The following is a 16,581-nucleotide window of genomic DNA, read 5'->3' on the forward strand; positions in this document are numbered from 1 at the left end:
TTGCTGATATTACGATAATTTAAAAAATAAATTATTTTTAACATAACTAATTATAAATTCAATCGTCTATTCATTAAAAAAAATCCAATGATTTTTCCAGATATCATGAAAATTTATATGGATTTTAATTCGATACAATATTTTATTCTAGCAGATAAATAATATTACTCCTGTTTTATTCCTCGAATTCAAGTTATATTCATTCGAGGATTGATAAGTACTTAGAAGCAGCACGTTTTCTTCAACTATGATTGTCCGGTAACAAAAGAGCTACTTTTCATTGTTATTTTAGAATGGTAAAATAATGGGATTCATATTATTGGAATGGTTTCTGATATGGGCCACAAAAATATCCACCCTTGAACTGAAATAGGATTATCTACTGATAAAACATATTTTTCTAATCCATTCAACAAGGACAAACGTTTTTATATGCGTTTGCAGATGCCCCTTACTCAAGGATCATTTCATTGATCAGGGCTAATTATTTCAACCAAGTCGATGATGGCGTTGTATAAAGATTTTAAAAATGAAATTCAGCTTCTCTATGTATTGATATCTCCCCTAAATCAGGATTGCCTTGAAAACTTTTTTTCCAGAATTAGATATATTGGTCGAACTAACTTTCATCCTAATGTTGTAGAATCAATGGATCGATTTCGCATTATTGTAATCAGTGGCTCTGAAAATATTATTGTTGAAAATGCTCCAGTTATTTTTCAAAATGACAATCACTCTCATTTTATGATTCAACAAGTCAAAGGGAGTATATTGGATAAAAAAGATTTAATAGAAAATCATGAATCTATAACAGAGGAAATGTTCTAAGACATTGAAATTTTGATTTGATTTTTTTGATTTTTTTAAATTATTAATTCAGTCCAGTCTCAGGATCGGTCCTTAACAACGTCAGTGCTTCGTCCTGTCAGTACAAGAACTGATTAAAAAGAAGAAGAATTAAAGTTGAGTTACATCATCAAGGACCAAACTTTATGAGGACTGAACTGGACGGGACGGGACTGCAGGCTTCAGTCCTAAACTTGACTGACACAACACATGTTTTTTTTACTCGTAAATAGGTACATAAAAAGTTTTTTTCTTTCTATTTTGAAAAATCTAACAAAATTAGCGAGCAAGAAACACGAAAATTTATACAGGACTTAGCTTTTTTATCCACTCTCAATTTCGACTGTCAAAAGGGAAATAAAAGATTTGGAAAAACATATAGTATCCAGTCGTCGGTATTTTTCATGTTGCCAACTTTTAATTATCCTTTAGAAAATAGTTATTAACAATAATATACACTGAATTGATAATTTTATCAAAATAAAGATCAATGACAGAGTATGACATGACACAATAACGAAGGCCCATGATCGATAAAAATTAATATAAAAATCAAAATCCTATTAATACCTTTTTTGTGCTCATAATTTGTAAAGTTATCTGCTTTAAATCATACAAGAGTCAACTTACATGAAATTTAATTAAAACAGCTGAGAGGCAAATAGACCACATCTTTGTTTATTTCAAAAAGCTAGTAGGGAAAGTTACCATCATTTTATGACATTATCGTAGGCGTGGTTTTTACGTGGGAGAGGGTGTTCAAGAGTTTGAAATTTGTTCAAGGGGGAGGGGGACAATTTGTATTTATTTACATACACTAAGTTTATAATAAATCTTGAGGATCAGAATGAGTGGCGTTGCTGCAAACCCTGCCTATGATGATAACCAAGTACTTTAAATAGACAGTGATTCTTTATCGAAATAACAAATTTTACAAAAAATTTATAACAATGAATATTGTTCATTTCAAACTGTGATAAAAAAAACACCTAATTTTAACAGCATACATTTATTTTTGACAAATTGGGTAACACGATTTTAGTCAAGGGGTGTAGTTCCCCTCCAACCTCTTACCGTAGTCACAGGACTGTGATGATGCAATCAAATAAAACGTATAGAGCATTATGACTGACGTCATAAATTGTATCACAATTGAAGGAGACAACATTTTGAGGGCTCGAAGTTGATATTTTTACTACATAAAATCTTGATTAAACTGCATCAAATAGCTTTAAGAATAAAGAAAAACTCAATCCATGCGTTGAATATAACTTGATGCCAATGATAAATACGGATATGTGAATTAAATCAAAGTAACATATTATAAAAATCCATAGAAATGGCTCGATTTGTAAATAATAATAAAAAGTTTGCTCGATTGAGGGAGGATAAAAAAGGATAATTATAGTAGAATATCTTTTTCTTCCCATTCTAATAGTTCATTTTTATCTACAACACTGAAATAAGAATATGTAACGATATTATTACATATTTTCAATAACTTTAGGGTCAGATATATTACAGAACTAGGCCAATAGAAGGATAATAATTTCATAGACAGAACGGTTTAAGTCCTTTTATTTGTTGATCTCATTTTGACATCGAATAGTTCACTAGTCTTCTTAATATTAATGAAAAAATAGTTTTCATTGTTATAATACTTGCTTGTTTAGGGCCCCCAAAATAGACGACCTACTAATATAGACTATTACTCGAACAAGCATGTAAATGAATATATAATGACAGGATTATAATTAAATATATATTTTTTAAATGGATTTAAATCTGCAAAGAACAAACAGCAAGGACTTGAAGCTTGATTCTTGGCAAGGAGTACTGCAACACAATTTGCTTCATTTTTCTTTCTTCTTGTGAGATTGATGGAACACAAATGGACGTGTAATTGTTGAAATTAAATATTATAATATTTCATTAAGCTCATTCATTCCAAGTTTAACGCCGTTATGACTAACTCATAAAAAAACCTATCCTACTATGCAAAATTGGGGTGTACTTATTCGATTTATGTAGATGTATCGTGATATTTTTGTTGGGTCTTGACGAGGTTAAAGAGACACAAACTATTAAATAAGGGAATCTAGGACGACTGAGAGAAATGAGGAGAGAAGAAACGTGGAGGAATAAGACAACGATGTAATTTAATAGGAACACGTATATATTCTTATTAATACATAATCATTAGTCCTCTGACAAACATACACAATGCAAGGCTATTTATAAAAAGAATAATGAGGGTAGTACTTTATACATATATTAAATAATAACAATAACTAAAAAATGAGAAGGAGTCACGAATACATAACAATTTTTATCCATTGTAGATGACAAAAATCGAAAGAACAAGCAAGCAATCGATCCGTGTGTATCAAGATTAATAGAAATACAAGGTTATACCGTAACGTTTTTTTGACTGATGAGCGATGTTTGACTTCCACCATGGGTTTTAATAGTGACGTCATAGAGTACAACTCTTATTAAGAGTAGCTATATATTGCATTCCTTGACTGTTACTGTTAGAGTACCGCTGTTATAATAGATGTTGTCAAAATCTGTCTATCTTGCCTATTTGTGGTACGGTACATCAAATTGAAAATTCAAGCAAGTCCGATTACATGACAGTCTAACCTTGTATCTATAGTAACCTTGGTGTGTATGTATTTAATACTTGTTTTTCTTTTATAAAACTATACTTGATATGGAGGATGGAGATGATGGAGGAAGATGACGGGAAACATCCCTCATTGACAGTGTTGATGTCTCATTTAATTTTGCTTATAATATCATTACGTACATAATATTTATGGAAGGATTACTTATTAATTAACAAAGTTGAGTCAATGTCTTCATAGGAACTTTTGAATGAAGTTACATTCATAAACAAATATTAAAAATAAATAAACTCCAAATATGTACTACAATCCCTGGACAATACTCAATTCTAATTCTCCTTTCGAAAAAATGACGTAAGTTACATCTATATATTATGTAGGCCCACGCCTTCTTCACTTTGGGCTCGAACAGATGTTTCGTTTGCTCTAGAAAACGACTGAAATTGTTTCGTATAAAAAGGACTACCTGTTATACAGGGATTTCATGCATATTCTCCATTCTTTGACTAAATATGAATGATTATTTGATGTATACTAATGGGTCGGGAGATGCCAGCAATGTCATGAGGAACATATTTATGGTATTTATTTGGGAACAGAGTCACATATGTTTTCCCAGTGATAACAGTTAATAATTTCTCTTTCTTTCTTCTCGCCGCTGCTGCTGAAAAGAAACAACTGTGTATATTCGAGAATAGTCCCCCTATTCCAAGGATATTGTCTGCACTCCAAAACTCTATATTCTAAGGTTATCATGGTACACAATAATAATACATTCATTCTCTTCATCTTTCTTACTCTATGAGGGAGCATGACGCATGGTTGTAGTATATATTTGATATTATGGCATACTTAAGCTGTATATACAATATAAGTTATAACGTAGAAAATTATTAATATAGTCTATAGACACCCCCACGACGTGTATGGTATTTTTTACGAACATAGTAAGTACATGCATGATTACGAGTACCCGTACTCTGTACAAAAAAAAATCTTTATTTATAGAATGACGTCATTTTCCCCTTTCATCGCGTCTTATTCTCTGATACTGGCCCATTCAGTAAAGTCGTCAAATCCACGCACGCCCTTTACCTTGAGTTTAGTCTACAGTCAATAATAAGGAGAGTGGAGTAGAGAACAACTCCTCTAATCCCTGGAAGAAAAAGACACCCTCGTCGTCCCCATAAATTGAGCAGCAGTACTCAAAATATAAAAATAAGCATTTCTTGTGTTTTCAAAATTTCGAATCTCGTAGTCTCATTCAAGAGTCGCTCGAGAAACCTTACGGTTTCATCAGCCTGGGGGTTGAGGGATCCCAACAAATACACATCATGTCGTCATCTAAGATCATCAAAAAGACGCTTGAAGAGGCAAAGGACATCCCCCATGCCGAAATTGACTTCAGTGATAAGAATCTCATCCATCTAGAAGCGGATCTATCCCGAATATGGACGATGAAAAACATCACTCGGCTCACTCTGAGTCACAACAAAATTGTTGAGGTTCCAGCCACAATGGCAAATTTGGATAACTTGGAAATTCTCAATTTATTTAATAATGACTTAGAAGAAATTCCGACATCAATCTCAAAATTAAGTAAATTGAGGTATGTAGTAATAGTATGATCTAGCTAGAGTCGAATTAACGAGGAGAAGAGAGCGTAGAGGAGCAAGTACTTTTTCACACCTACATGCATAATAATTATCTATTATGTACTTTGATAAACACTCAAACACCTGGTTGGTTCTTTCCTCCAGGGATTTGCCTTTATATGGTCATCTACTAAGTTTTAAAAATAACAATATTTATTATTAAAGTCCTTCAACTTCACAGATACATATCTTGTGGTGAGTGCCAAATTGTCGTAACTCAAATATTTATTTTACAGATTGAAGCTAAGAAATTCCATTCTTTCATTATGAATAATGGTGTTCTCTAATTTTTACAATAAAATGGATCTGAGAAATTCATTTCAATGGTCTGAATTTCTCAGTTTTTAACTTAATGTTAAATATTAGACTTCCAGGATGACAGATATGCAATAACACAAATATTTATAAATTTTGAGCTACGTCAATTTGGCTCTCAACCCTAGATATGCAGAAATATATGTAATCTCTAATTCACCAATAGTAATCCTCTTCTTTTCTAAGATTCTGGACTTACATATGATGATTATGTCAATTATAAAAATGTACTTATATCTTTTAAATCATGATTATTTTCTTAATGTGTTATAGAATATTGAATCTGGCCATGAACAAATTGAACAGTCTTCCTCGAGGTTTTGGTTCTTTCCCTAATTTGGAAGTTTTGGATTTATCCTACAACAATCTGAATGAGGGTGTGCTCCCTGGCAATTTTTTCATAATGAATAGTCTTCGAGCACTCTATTTGAGTGACAACGACTTTGAATACATGCCACCTGAACTTGGAAAACTCGTGAATCTACGCATTCTCGCTCTGAGAGACAATGGTCTAATCGAACTTCCCCACGAAATAGGTTCCCTTGTCAATCTCCGTGAATTGCATTTGCAAGGCAATCGACTGACTGTACTCCCTCCATCGTTAGGCAGTTTGGACTTCCTTAGCTCTAGAGCGATTATTAAGTTGGACAATAACCCCTGGGTTCAACCTATAGAAGAAAGCCTCCAACTTGGAATCAGTCATGTTGTTGAGTATCTGCGTTCTGAGACATATCGATACCTCTACAAGAGGCATGTTCAAGCCGGGATCCCTCCCCCTGAAAAACAAGAAAATAAGAAAAAGGCTTCCTTGTCTCGAAAAAACTCACGTGCCTCACTCAATGGTTAAGACTCAAGAGTTCCAAGTCATCCAAATTAATAAATACTCTTACTTTTTACTATAATTACTCTTCCTATCGGTCTTTTTTAATTTTATTTCTTACAATTAGTGTTTTGATCGAAACATCTTGTTTATTTTAGCTCCACTTCTGAGTATCATTACTGTTTTCTTTTTTCCTTCCCCACCAATTAGAAAAAAGAAAACAGTTATGGTTAGACACAAATTTTATGTAGTTTTTACTGTATTTCTGGTGCTAAAAGTATCGTCTTTATTTTTATTCAAATACACCATCATCCACAAAAACCATATTTAGTTAGTTTGTAAGGCTTTTGAAATAAGGAAATATGGAGTAATTGTGCAGCTCGTTTTGTACTCCTGAGTGTAATAATTTTTTATAGGTATTATTTTCAACAACCATTTTATATTATTTTGTGCCATTTTATGTCCGTAACGTACTAATTAACTTATAACCAAACATAACTTGTGTATTTTTAAGTTCATAAATATAGTATCAAAAATCTCAAAACACACTCAAGTTATTTCATTAGAATGATGTACAGTAAATTATATACTTATATAAACAGAAAAAACGAATGGAGATAGATTCGAATCTGGAATGTACGTTAGCACATTTTATTTCATTCATAGTAATTATAAGTAGTTGCTGTTACAATGCTTAGAGTGGGAGGAAGCAAGGTATTTATACTACATACGCAACAAAAAGGTGCAATACAGAGTGAAATTCAATACTTGTCATGTAATGGATATCCAAAAATTGAAAGGGTTTAGTTGAGTGTTTGTTTCATCCTATTCATAGGCTTGTATGTATATGTAAATTATGATGTGTAGTCATTGAATTTTATGACATACTTATCCTCGTTTCTAAGTTCGCTAAGCATGAATAAGAATTATAGCTCAATAATCATGTGTCAGTTTCTTTATTTGACTGAAATAGGCATCCATGCATCAATTATCTCTAAACAATTGTTTTAATGGAAGCAGCCTACTAAATATGCAATTATGATTTCAATTAATATAAAGCCAACACTTTATAATATATTCCAGTTTAAAGAGAGATACCTTAACATGACAGGGCCTCCAAGCATGTAATTATGGGACTCCGTATCTAGCAATGATTTAAGTAGGGATGACTCTCATCTCGACCCTCAATTCTACTCCGAGTCCAACAAGGACTTACACTTTTAACTCCGCAACAAATCATTAGTGTTATTTTTCGTCTTTCATGCTGATTACATTATACTTATATGTTCTATCTTCAAGATTAATCATAACAGCTTTGGAAATTAAAATAAAATCTATTAAAGTAGCATCTACAAAAAGCCGCTCCTCTTCCATTATCATATTAATTTCAGTCACCTATTAATAATTATTTTGAAGCTTATTTTATGAAAGGACATATGTTTTATATTATTTATAATTGTTGAATCATTTTTTTACAATAAATTAATTGGCTCGAAATAAATAAGTTTTCCATATGTATACATGCTTATGACCGGGTTATATGAGTGATAATTTATTTGTACATGGAATTATCATTTTTTTTCATCGGGTGCGTTGTTTTACTACAAATTTAATATAATCTAAATTCTGTTGTTGCATGGTCATTGACATCCTTATAAATAAATGGTTTGAAAAAAAAATCGTTTATATATTTTGTTGATTGATTAGAATTAGAAAAGTTAAGTAACTCAGAATTTAAATAACCTAGCTAATAATATTACTACATAGTTATAGCATAAAATTGAGGGTATATATTTATTTGATTACTTCAACATTAAGAGTTGCGTAACATTTTGTAACAAAATAGAACCAGGACGGAGGAAGGATTTTTAGATTAAGGGGCTACTTATTTTTGGCCAATTTCATACGATGGTGTTATTGTTGGTTGTAGGGCTCTTACCCTATGATCAATTACCTCCTTTTATCCCCCCCCCCTCAAGCCATCTATCCCCAGCATTTCAGCTCCTATTACAATAAATAGCAACTATACGACCAAACATTCGACACTTTAATAACCATACAAACATAATTATTAATTTAACTAAGGAGTCCTTGATTTAACTTAATGACATAAATATTAGTGATACGTACTATTATTAATTAATATATCTTATCAAATACGAGATAATAATTTTATGCATCTAAGTCAGTAGTTTGAATCTTTCTATTACAAATATGCCGTTGATATTACTTGAGAAGATTTTGGAGGATTCGTTTTGATTTTTGTGATGTTGAAACACATATATTAAAAGTTAAATATGATTAAACTATTTATTTTGGTTATACAAACCTTTATTTCACCGTATTTAAGGAGTTATCCGGAAATCCTTCTCAGACAATTATTATAACAACATGTTTGAACAAATTCAATATTATCAATCCCTAAATTCCTCGTATAAATAACCGACTAAAACTCAATGTTTACCAACTTTTTGTCATAGGGTTAAGGAAATTAGATTAAGTATTATTATAAATATTTATCGTATCTTATAAATCATGCCTATGGTTAAACAATTCGGCTAAGTATTTATTTTAATTGAAATTTTTACTTATTTTAATATTAAAATTTTGATGATTTATAGAACTCATAATTACTTTCCGATTCGAACTCGAAAGTTTTATAGCTCAACAACCGCTCCAGACAACAATTACTTTGGCTCTCTATCATTTACTAACTGTACTTCTCAATAATAGAATAGTAAAGGATGAGGGGGGTTAGGTGGCCTGTTCCCATTATTGTTAGCCCCGGCAAACTACCCCCCCGTCCTTTAACCCCCGATCAATTACCTCACTTTGAGAAGTTGTTATTTGAAAAAATATTGGAAGGACACGTATTTATCTCTATCTCACTTCTGGGAACATGAAATTTATTCCCGTCCAGTTCCTTCTCAGTCCGGTTCAGTCCTATAAGTTATAACTTATAAATTTTCATCCTTACAGAGTCGCTCAACTTTATTTCTTCTTATTTTAATCAGCTTTAACTTTTACTGATGGGATCGGTCCTAAGACTACACTGGACTGGACCGAATAAATAAGGACTGACACAAACTTTATAGATTAATAAATAACTATAGTTATTTGAGATAATATTTGCACAACTCAATTTGTAAGGCCCCATTAGCATACTGTTAATGATATATGATTAATTATTATATTCGAGAGTGTAACTCGTAATTATGAAGTAATACTGTCTATAAAAAATGTTGACTCATATACTTGCATTTTCCGGATAAGATGCAGATTAAATTAAGGAATTTTAGATTCCAAGAACATGGCTATTTTTAATCCTTAGTCATTTTAGTTATCCATGATATTTACTTAGTTGTTTAAACTGAAAGGTATTAAGTATCGACTCCTTTATTAAAGAGAATCTATTCTAATCAATGGATATAATGTAATATACGGCTTCATTGCATTTACATTTTATCCCAAATAATATTTTTTCTCCAATTGAAGTTATCATTGAGGTCTCTTCTCTGCTCTAAGTAAGTAGATTGCCTCACATTAAGAAAAATGTATAATAATTTGGATGACAAGCGCCGACCTTTTAAGTATATTATTTAATTTACAAAGATGTATTTATTGGTAGCACGACTGTCATAATTAAAAAATACGCGTAGAATAAAGAAGTAATATGTATTTTTAAATATTCTTCTCTAGTTAGGTAGGTATGAACAATAAAGGCTCATTAATATTGTTAATATCTATTCACAGTGTTATAGTCGTGTAATGTTCTAAAAATGTCGATGATTACTTTTATAAATGCTAAGATAAAGGGCGCAGCGTCGTTCTACATACCTGGACATACTGAGTACAAACAATTATTGATAATTCCCATATTAGTTAATAACTACTGTCTATACAATATCTGAAACGGCCATATTGATTTTTTAAAGGCGCGCTATTTGAAATATAATTCTAGCATCCTTACTACTTTGGTGTTTTTCTTCTTATTAGTAATTTAATGATATAGATTTCGAGCTTTAGGAGAAATGTATAAACTGGTTGAGATGAAATGGAAGGATTTGAATACTAAAGTACTCCATTTTCTTTTTTCTTGAATTCTTTTTGCAGGGTGAGGCAACGGCATTTCCTGTTTCTCTCATCTCCCCCAGTCCACCTCGATCCAGAGAATATCTCAACGCTTTTTATTATTAGTTAATTCGTTTTATTTTTAGATTGTTCGGATTAAAACTTGGTGAATCCATCCTCTCCCTACTTCTATTCCTCCTCATCTAAGAAGTCCTTTCCTTCAGATCTTATCCAATCCTATTTTTTTATAACCCCTTTTTTTAGTAAATTTGATAACCGACGAACGGGAGGAAATTTTTTTTAGTCTCTCTTTTTAGACTTTTATTTGTGTATTGTAATTAATTTAAGGAATTAATTAATTATTGAATAATCTTCTTGAATTGAATCATTATCATCATCATTACTACTGTGCTTCAACTATTTATTACGTACACGCGCGACATTGCATACTGATGATGAACGGGATCCAAGACAAGGAATCCGTGAGCGACAAACACTTGATTACACTTCCTACTCTTTCTCCATTCTCAATTATTTACATTATAGGGCCTCAATGAGAGCAACGGAGACATTCTCTTCAAGATCAACTCTATTCTCCATAACAAGTTGGATCTGGGGGACTTTTTCGGTCCTGATAGCAATAACAATCATCCTTCTCAGCGAAACGGAGTCTGCTCGGACCTGGAGAAAGGAGAATCCCTCTTAGATGACGACAAAGGACATTTAGATAGGAAAAGGCCAGCGCCTCTCTCGCTTGGGGATGCGTCGCGCCTATCAGATATTTTGGGCCTCTCTTCAGCCTCTCCCAAGCAGTATCCGCACAGCCACTCCGCCAACACGATTCGTACCTTCAAGGTGAGTCCTTGCGATAGTAGGAGGGATGAAAGAATTGACCCCTTGTTTTTTCAGTCTGGAGAGTTCAAGTTTCCGGACGTGTCCTCTCCGTTGAACAAGATCCTCTCCCGCGACTACGATGACATGATGACCTCTTCTCCCAATAGTTTAGCACGTCTCCGCTACGGAGGCGGCGGCGGTGGAGGAGATGGGGCAGGCGTTGCTTCCTCTTCCGCCAATCACTTCAACTTCAATAATAGCGCTAGTAGCAGCAATCGCCTCTCAACGGATGCGGGGAGTCCCACTTTTGATGAAGCTATTCTTATGGGAGTCTCTGACAAATGGGACATTGTGGGTCGACAATCGCCAGGGTCTGATGGTGCTTATGGCACAAGTTACTCAAGTAATCTAACTGGGAGTGTTCCAATAAGAGGAACGACCAGTAGGGAGCACGATAGTGGCATATCCGATATATTCAAAGGATTGGGGTTGAATGAGTCCTCTTGTTCTCGTGTTGGTAGTTATTGCGGAAGTACAAGTTCTGTTGGGGCTGGAAGCTCACTTCTGGACTCTCCTCCTCCCCCTCCCACGTCAAGCAGCTATTTCACTTCCAACCGAACAACTTCTTCCCCTCCTATGCCAAGCATTTCGGAAATGGATCCTGCTGTGGCCCAGGCCGTCAAGAATATTCAAAATCTCCAGAATCTTCAATCTCTATGTAATTATAATAATGAAAATGAAGGCGGTGCTGGGACTTCCTCCTCTCTGGAGAGAGCGGCTCGTATTCATAGGAATGGTACAGCTATCTATGATGCATCCTGTACTTGGCACGGAACATTTCCTCAGAGAAAGGATAAGAATATTCAACTCTCTTGCAAGGTCTTTCTCGGTGGAGTTCCGTGGGACATTACAGAGGGTGCACTCCTCTCTACATTTAAGCCATTTGGTCCTATTAAAATTGAGTGGCCTGGAAAGGAAAACTCGTCTGTGCCCAGGGGTTACTTATATATAATTTTTGAAAATGAAAAGCAGGTTAGTTTAAGGAAATCACTTTTGAGGCGTCAATTTTTATGTATGTTGCATAGGTTAAAGATTTATTAAATGCCTGTACTCATGATTATGGAAATGGAGGTAGCTGGTACTACAAGATATCCAGCCGAAGAATGCGTAATAAAGAAGTTCAAGTCATTCCATGGGTCATAAGTGACTCTAACTTCGTTAGATGTCCTTCACAAAGGTTAGACCCCAAGAAAACTGTGTTTGTTGGTGCACTTCACGGAATGCTCACAGCCGAAGGCCTTTGTAGCATATTCCAAGATTTATTCGGGGGTGTTGTCTACGCAGGTAAGATGAACTTGTTGACATTTATTTGTTCAGGTATAATCTTGTGAATTATTTTTTATAGGTGTTGATACGGATAAATATAAATATCCTCAAGGATCTGGTAGAGTTACTTTTAACAATCATCGTTCTTATATGAAGGCCGTCTCTGCTGCATTTATTGAAATTAAAGCTCCGAAGTTCACTAAAAAGGTTACTCTTGTAATATTTTTTTTCTTTCTTTTATAACTTATGTTCAAATAGGTCCAAGTTGATCCGTACTTAGAAGACGAACTATGTTCGACTTGTGGACTTCGCCAGGGACCATACTTTTGTCGTGATCAAGCTTGTTTCAAATACTTCTGTCGTTATTGTTGGGAGCTGTATCATGGAATCGAAATGAGCCATCACAATCCTCTAATGAGAAATAGTAAACCCAATAATCCCATGCGAACTGTACCTGTGAATCTACCATTCACCGATTAACGTAGATTTACCAATGGACACATTCACATGTATATCTTAATTTTTTTTTAGAATTTACGTCTACTATTTCTAGTAATCCACAGTTTATAACCTTCGATTTTTCTCAGTAATTTAATGAAATCCTTCTTTTACGTTCAATTAACGTTTTTATAGCTCTGTATTCCTTAAAAAGGAAAGTGAGTAGCGTAATTTGGATTTTACAAAAAAGGAAAAAAATGTTTAAAAAAAATGAAAAATTCTAATTATAAAAATATTACTAATTTGCCTTATATTAGATTATTATTGGCCTTTAAGACCGTTCTCTTTTTTTGCGGCAGGCCTAATGAAATTTCGTGGTTATTTAAACAAGAAACTCTGGGTTTTGCTTAAGTTTTTTGTACATTAATAACTTTGTTTTCTTGCTAAAAAAACTCAACTTTGTTTATATTTTTTTTGTATATTCTTTATTTTCAAGTTAAATGTTTAAAAAGAGAAAAAAAAATTCCCAAAATTATTTTAGCCAAATGCCTAAATATCTCAATTCTTGGCAAAGTGCTTTTGGCATTGTTTTTGTTATTAAATGTGTATAATATTCATATAGTATACTCAAGAAAATTTATATGTTACAAGGGCTATTTTAAAATAACCCCTCTATCTCTCTACTTTCTTCTCCTATGTCAGAAGAAGACTTCTTTTTTTTTTCTATTAGCTGAATATTTCTTAGAACAATTGATGTAATTATCTTTTAAATAATTGTTCCTAATTCAAAATCATTTTCTATTATTTTTTGTGGCTCTTAAAGTTTGTAATTACTTTTGTTTATTTCCCATATACTTTAAAAGAAATTAATTTTTATGGAGAATCCCTCATTGGCTCTAATTTTTTGTTTATACAATTTTTCCCCCTATGTATGTATATTTTTCAATTTTCAATGTTCGGGTGTCCCATGTTATGTTCTATGTTGTTCCTCCACGAGATTGAATCATTTTTGAATGACATTCTCCAGTATAATTCGTAAAATCAATCTCTTAAAAAATTGTATTTTGAAAGTTAAAAACTTACCAAACTTAAAAAGGAAAATAAATAAAATCTAATTTCGGTTGTCTAATCATTTTGTTCAATGTTTTTCTCTTTATCAAGAGTGTATTAACTCTTATTTTCTTTTCTCATAACTAATACATTTTGTACTTTATTGTTTTTGAGATTTGGAGATAGTCCAGATATAGCAATACTTCTTTTATAATAGGTCATGCGGAAATATTTGAATTGAGCAGGGGGGGAAGTATGCTTTAAATATTATATTTCTTTATTTTTATTTAACATATTAAATGTTATGAAGTATGTACTTATATTTTATCTCAAAAAGGAGGGAAAATTTATTATTTAAAAAAAAAGGAAAGGTTTCGTAGTTCTCATATCTACATATGTTGCGATGATTCAAATAATTGTAAATAAAATACTATTGTTTAAGGATGGGTGTTGGGTAAAGGTAATAGATCAACAACAAAAAATCCTAAAAAGGTAATTAGTTTAATGCCAAATGTTTGTCTAATATAAAAGCTTTGTTGTTTATGGAAGAAGGTTGATAATTATGATTCTTAAATATTTTTGGAGTCGCTTTATTATATGGTTATTTCCAACATATAATTATTATCAAAGAAATACTTTTTTGTTGGTCGGATTCGAGATCTTTGAATAGCCCAAAAAATATTTAATGCTGTTATTAGTGTCGTCAGTCCTTATTTATTCGGTCCAATCAGTCCTAAAGACTGTCGGTCCTTTGGACTGTCAATAATTCAACTGATTAAAAAAAAAAGAAATAAAGTTGATTGACGTCATCAAAAACCGACCTTAATAGGTTTTAGGACTGATCAGGACGGGGCATTAGTCTTAAATAAGGACGGACACAATACAAGTATTTGATGCAATTAAAGTTTAATTCCTTTGGATACATATGTTCCACTACTACTTGGAGTTTCTACGCATTTGACTCTCGTTCCTTTCTTTTGGTTTTGATTCAAAGAACTTTCACGAAATAATGCTTTACAGCCACCACCTGTAATCTAATAAGTTAGTTTCTCCTGATTGGAAGAAAACAAAAAGGGCGCTCAATTTTTATGAGGTGCATACAATACTCCACATGACATAATATATACCTATGAACATGAACAGAAAAACTCTACATTTTCAGTGCAGTTTCGAGTTTCTAGGAAGACGTAATAGATATACACCATGAAAGTACTCTTGATCTTATCCTTGATTTGTTTACTGATTTCTCTACTGGAAGTTCAGGGGTTTCCACAAGGAGGTAAATAATATTTTTCTAATTCATTTTGTATTTAAACATTATTTATTTTGCCAAATATTTAGGACAAGTTGATGGAGGGTTTTGTACCAAGGACAGTGATTGTTTGGAGGATCAGTACTGTTTTGACTTTTACAAAAGCAGACGAGGCAATTCTAAACTTAGATGCAAGAATAAGAAAGGGAAAAAAGAGCAGTGTCTTGGAAATAAGGAATGCCATTCTAATAATTGTAAACGTGTTAATTTAAAAAAGAGGTGCATTATACCATGAGTATATTATTTTAATCGACTGTTTTATTAAATACAAATCATATTATATTATATTAATTTAGGATTTATTAACAGATTGAATACAACTTTTTATGTTTTAATTTCAACATATGTAACCGTATTTTTATTCCTGCAATGCAACCAAAAGTGAAACTATCTTGCCTCCATCATTTTTTAAGTGACGGCTTCACCTGCTCTGATCCTGATCACTCACCTCTCCCTCTCTGATTTCATCATCCCCTTGTTTCCCCTATTATTTTGTTGAGAAAATTGGGAAGTTTGTTGTATGTTTTTGATCTACCTCCGACTTGATAGTATTTTTTTTGTCATCAACTCCCCTTATGATAATGTATTATATAACTTACATAAGGGGATAAAATGTGTCTATTTTTTAATATAATATTACGGACATGGCATTAAAATAATAATAGGTACATAAATTATGAACTTAGTTATTATTAGGTCAAGGATGGGACTCTATTTCACACTTCTGTAATGTTAGGATGATTATAAGCATGAATAAGTATAAAAGAACCAAACAATCTTTTAACAAAAAAAACCCAAAAATATAATAATAATTTTGCACCCAATCTTCCCCTTCTTTCAAAGATCTCCCCTCTTATTGTTATGAATAAGAAGAAAAGGGGAACCCCTTTTCTCCCCTACTCTCTCGACATTTCGTTACATCCGTAAAATATTTCCCCTCTTCCTCCTCCCCTATAAATAGACCTTCCCTTCCCTACTACCTTCCTCCCCCTAATAAATAAATCGCTCCTCCCTTCCTATCTTGAAATGGGCGTTCGAGGCTGGAAGAGGGGGAAGGGAGGGAAGCATGGGATAAGGAGGGTTACTCTATGATCCCTGCAATGCGGACAATAGGGTTTTGCAGTGAACCCCTGTTTTTATACATCATGTTGCACAATGCAGGGATTGTTACTCAAATAACATGGAGGGAATCTTAGGAATTGTGATAATAATATATACCATTATACAAAAAATGAACTCGTCCAAAATAAATAAAATGGAGGATTGAACCTTCCTTCCCTTTTT

General features: G+C 32.8%; 2 protein-coding genes and 1 long non-coding RNA gene across 3 annotated transcripts; all 3 read left to right on the top strand.

Moving 5' to 3' along the window:
- Positions 1–1,198: 1,198 nt before the first annotated feature.
- On the top strand, positions 1,199–6,810 carry ics (ras suppressor protein 1). The gene is made up of 3 exons (XM_040715185.2): positions 1,199–4,423; positions 4,485–5,085; positions 5,720–6,810. Exons 2-3 carry the CDS (start codon positions 4,811–4,813, stop codon positions 6,291–6,293), a joined length of 849 nt encoding a protein of 282 aa, XP_040571119.1. The 5' UTR covers positions 1,199–4,423; positions 4,485–4,810; the 3' UTR covers positions 6,294–6,810.
- Positions 6,811–8,195: 1,385 nt separating this feature from the next.
- Positions 8,196–14,064, top strand: orb (polyadenylation element binding protein orb). The gene is made up of 6 exons (XM_040715197.2): positions 8,196–10,819; positions 10,884–11,192; positions 11,247–12,203; positions 12,257–12,515; positions 12,577–12,704; positions 12,756–14,064. The coding sequence occupies exons 1-6, from the start codon at positions 10,790–10,792 to the stop codon at positions 12,975–12,977; spliced, it is 1,905 nt and encodes a 634-aa protein (XP_040571131.1). The 5' UTR covers positions 8,196–10,789; the 3' UTR covers positions 12,978–14,064.
- Positions 14,065–15,125: 1,061 nt separating this feature from the next.
- Positions 15,126–15,638, top strand: LOC121125118 (uncharacterized). Its single transcript, XR_005866557.2, has 2 exons — positions 15,126–15,264; positions 15,327–15,638. It is a non-coding gene; the product is annotated as an uncharacterized lncRNA (long non-coding RNA).
- The last annotated feature ends 943 nt before the right edge of the window (positions 15,639–16,581 follow it).

Source organism: Lepeophtheirus salmonis, chromosome 1 (assembly GCF_016086655.4).
Source record: "Lepeophtheirus salmonis chromosome 1, UVic_Lsal_1.4, whole genome shotgun sequence".
Lineage (NCBI taxonomy): Eukaryota > Metazoa > Arthropoda > Copepoda > Siphonostomatoida > Caligidae > Lepeophtheirus > Lepeophtheirus salmonis.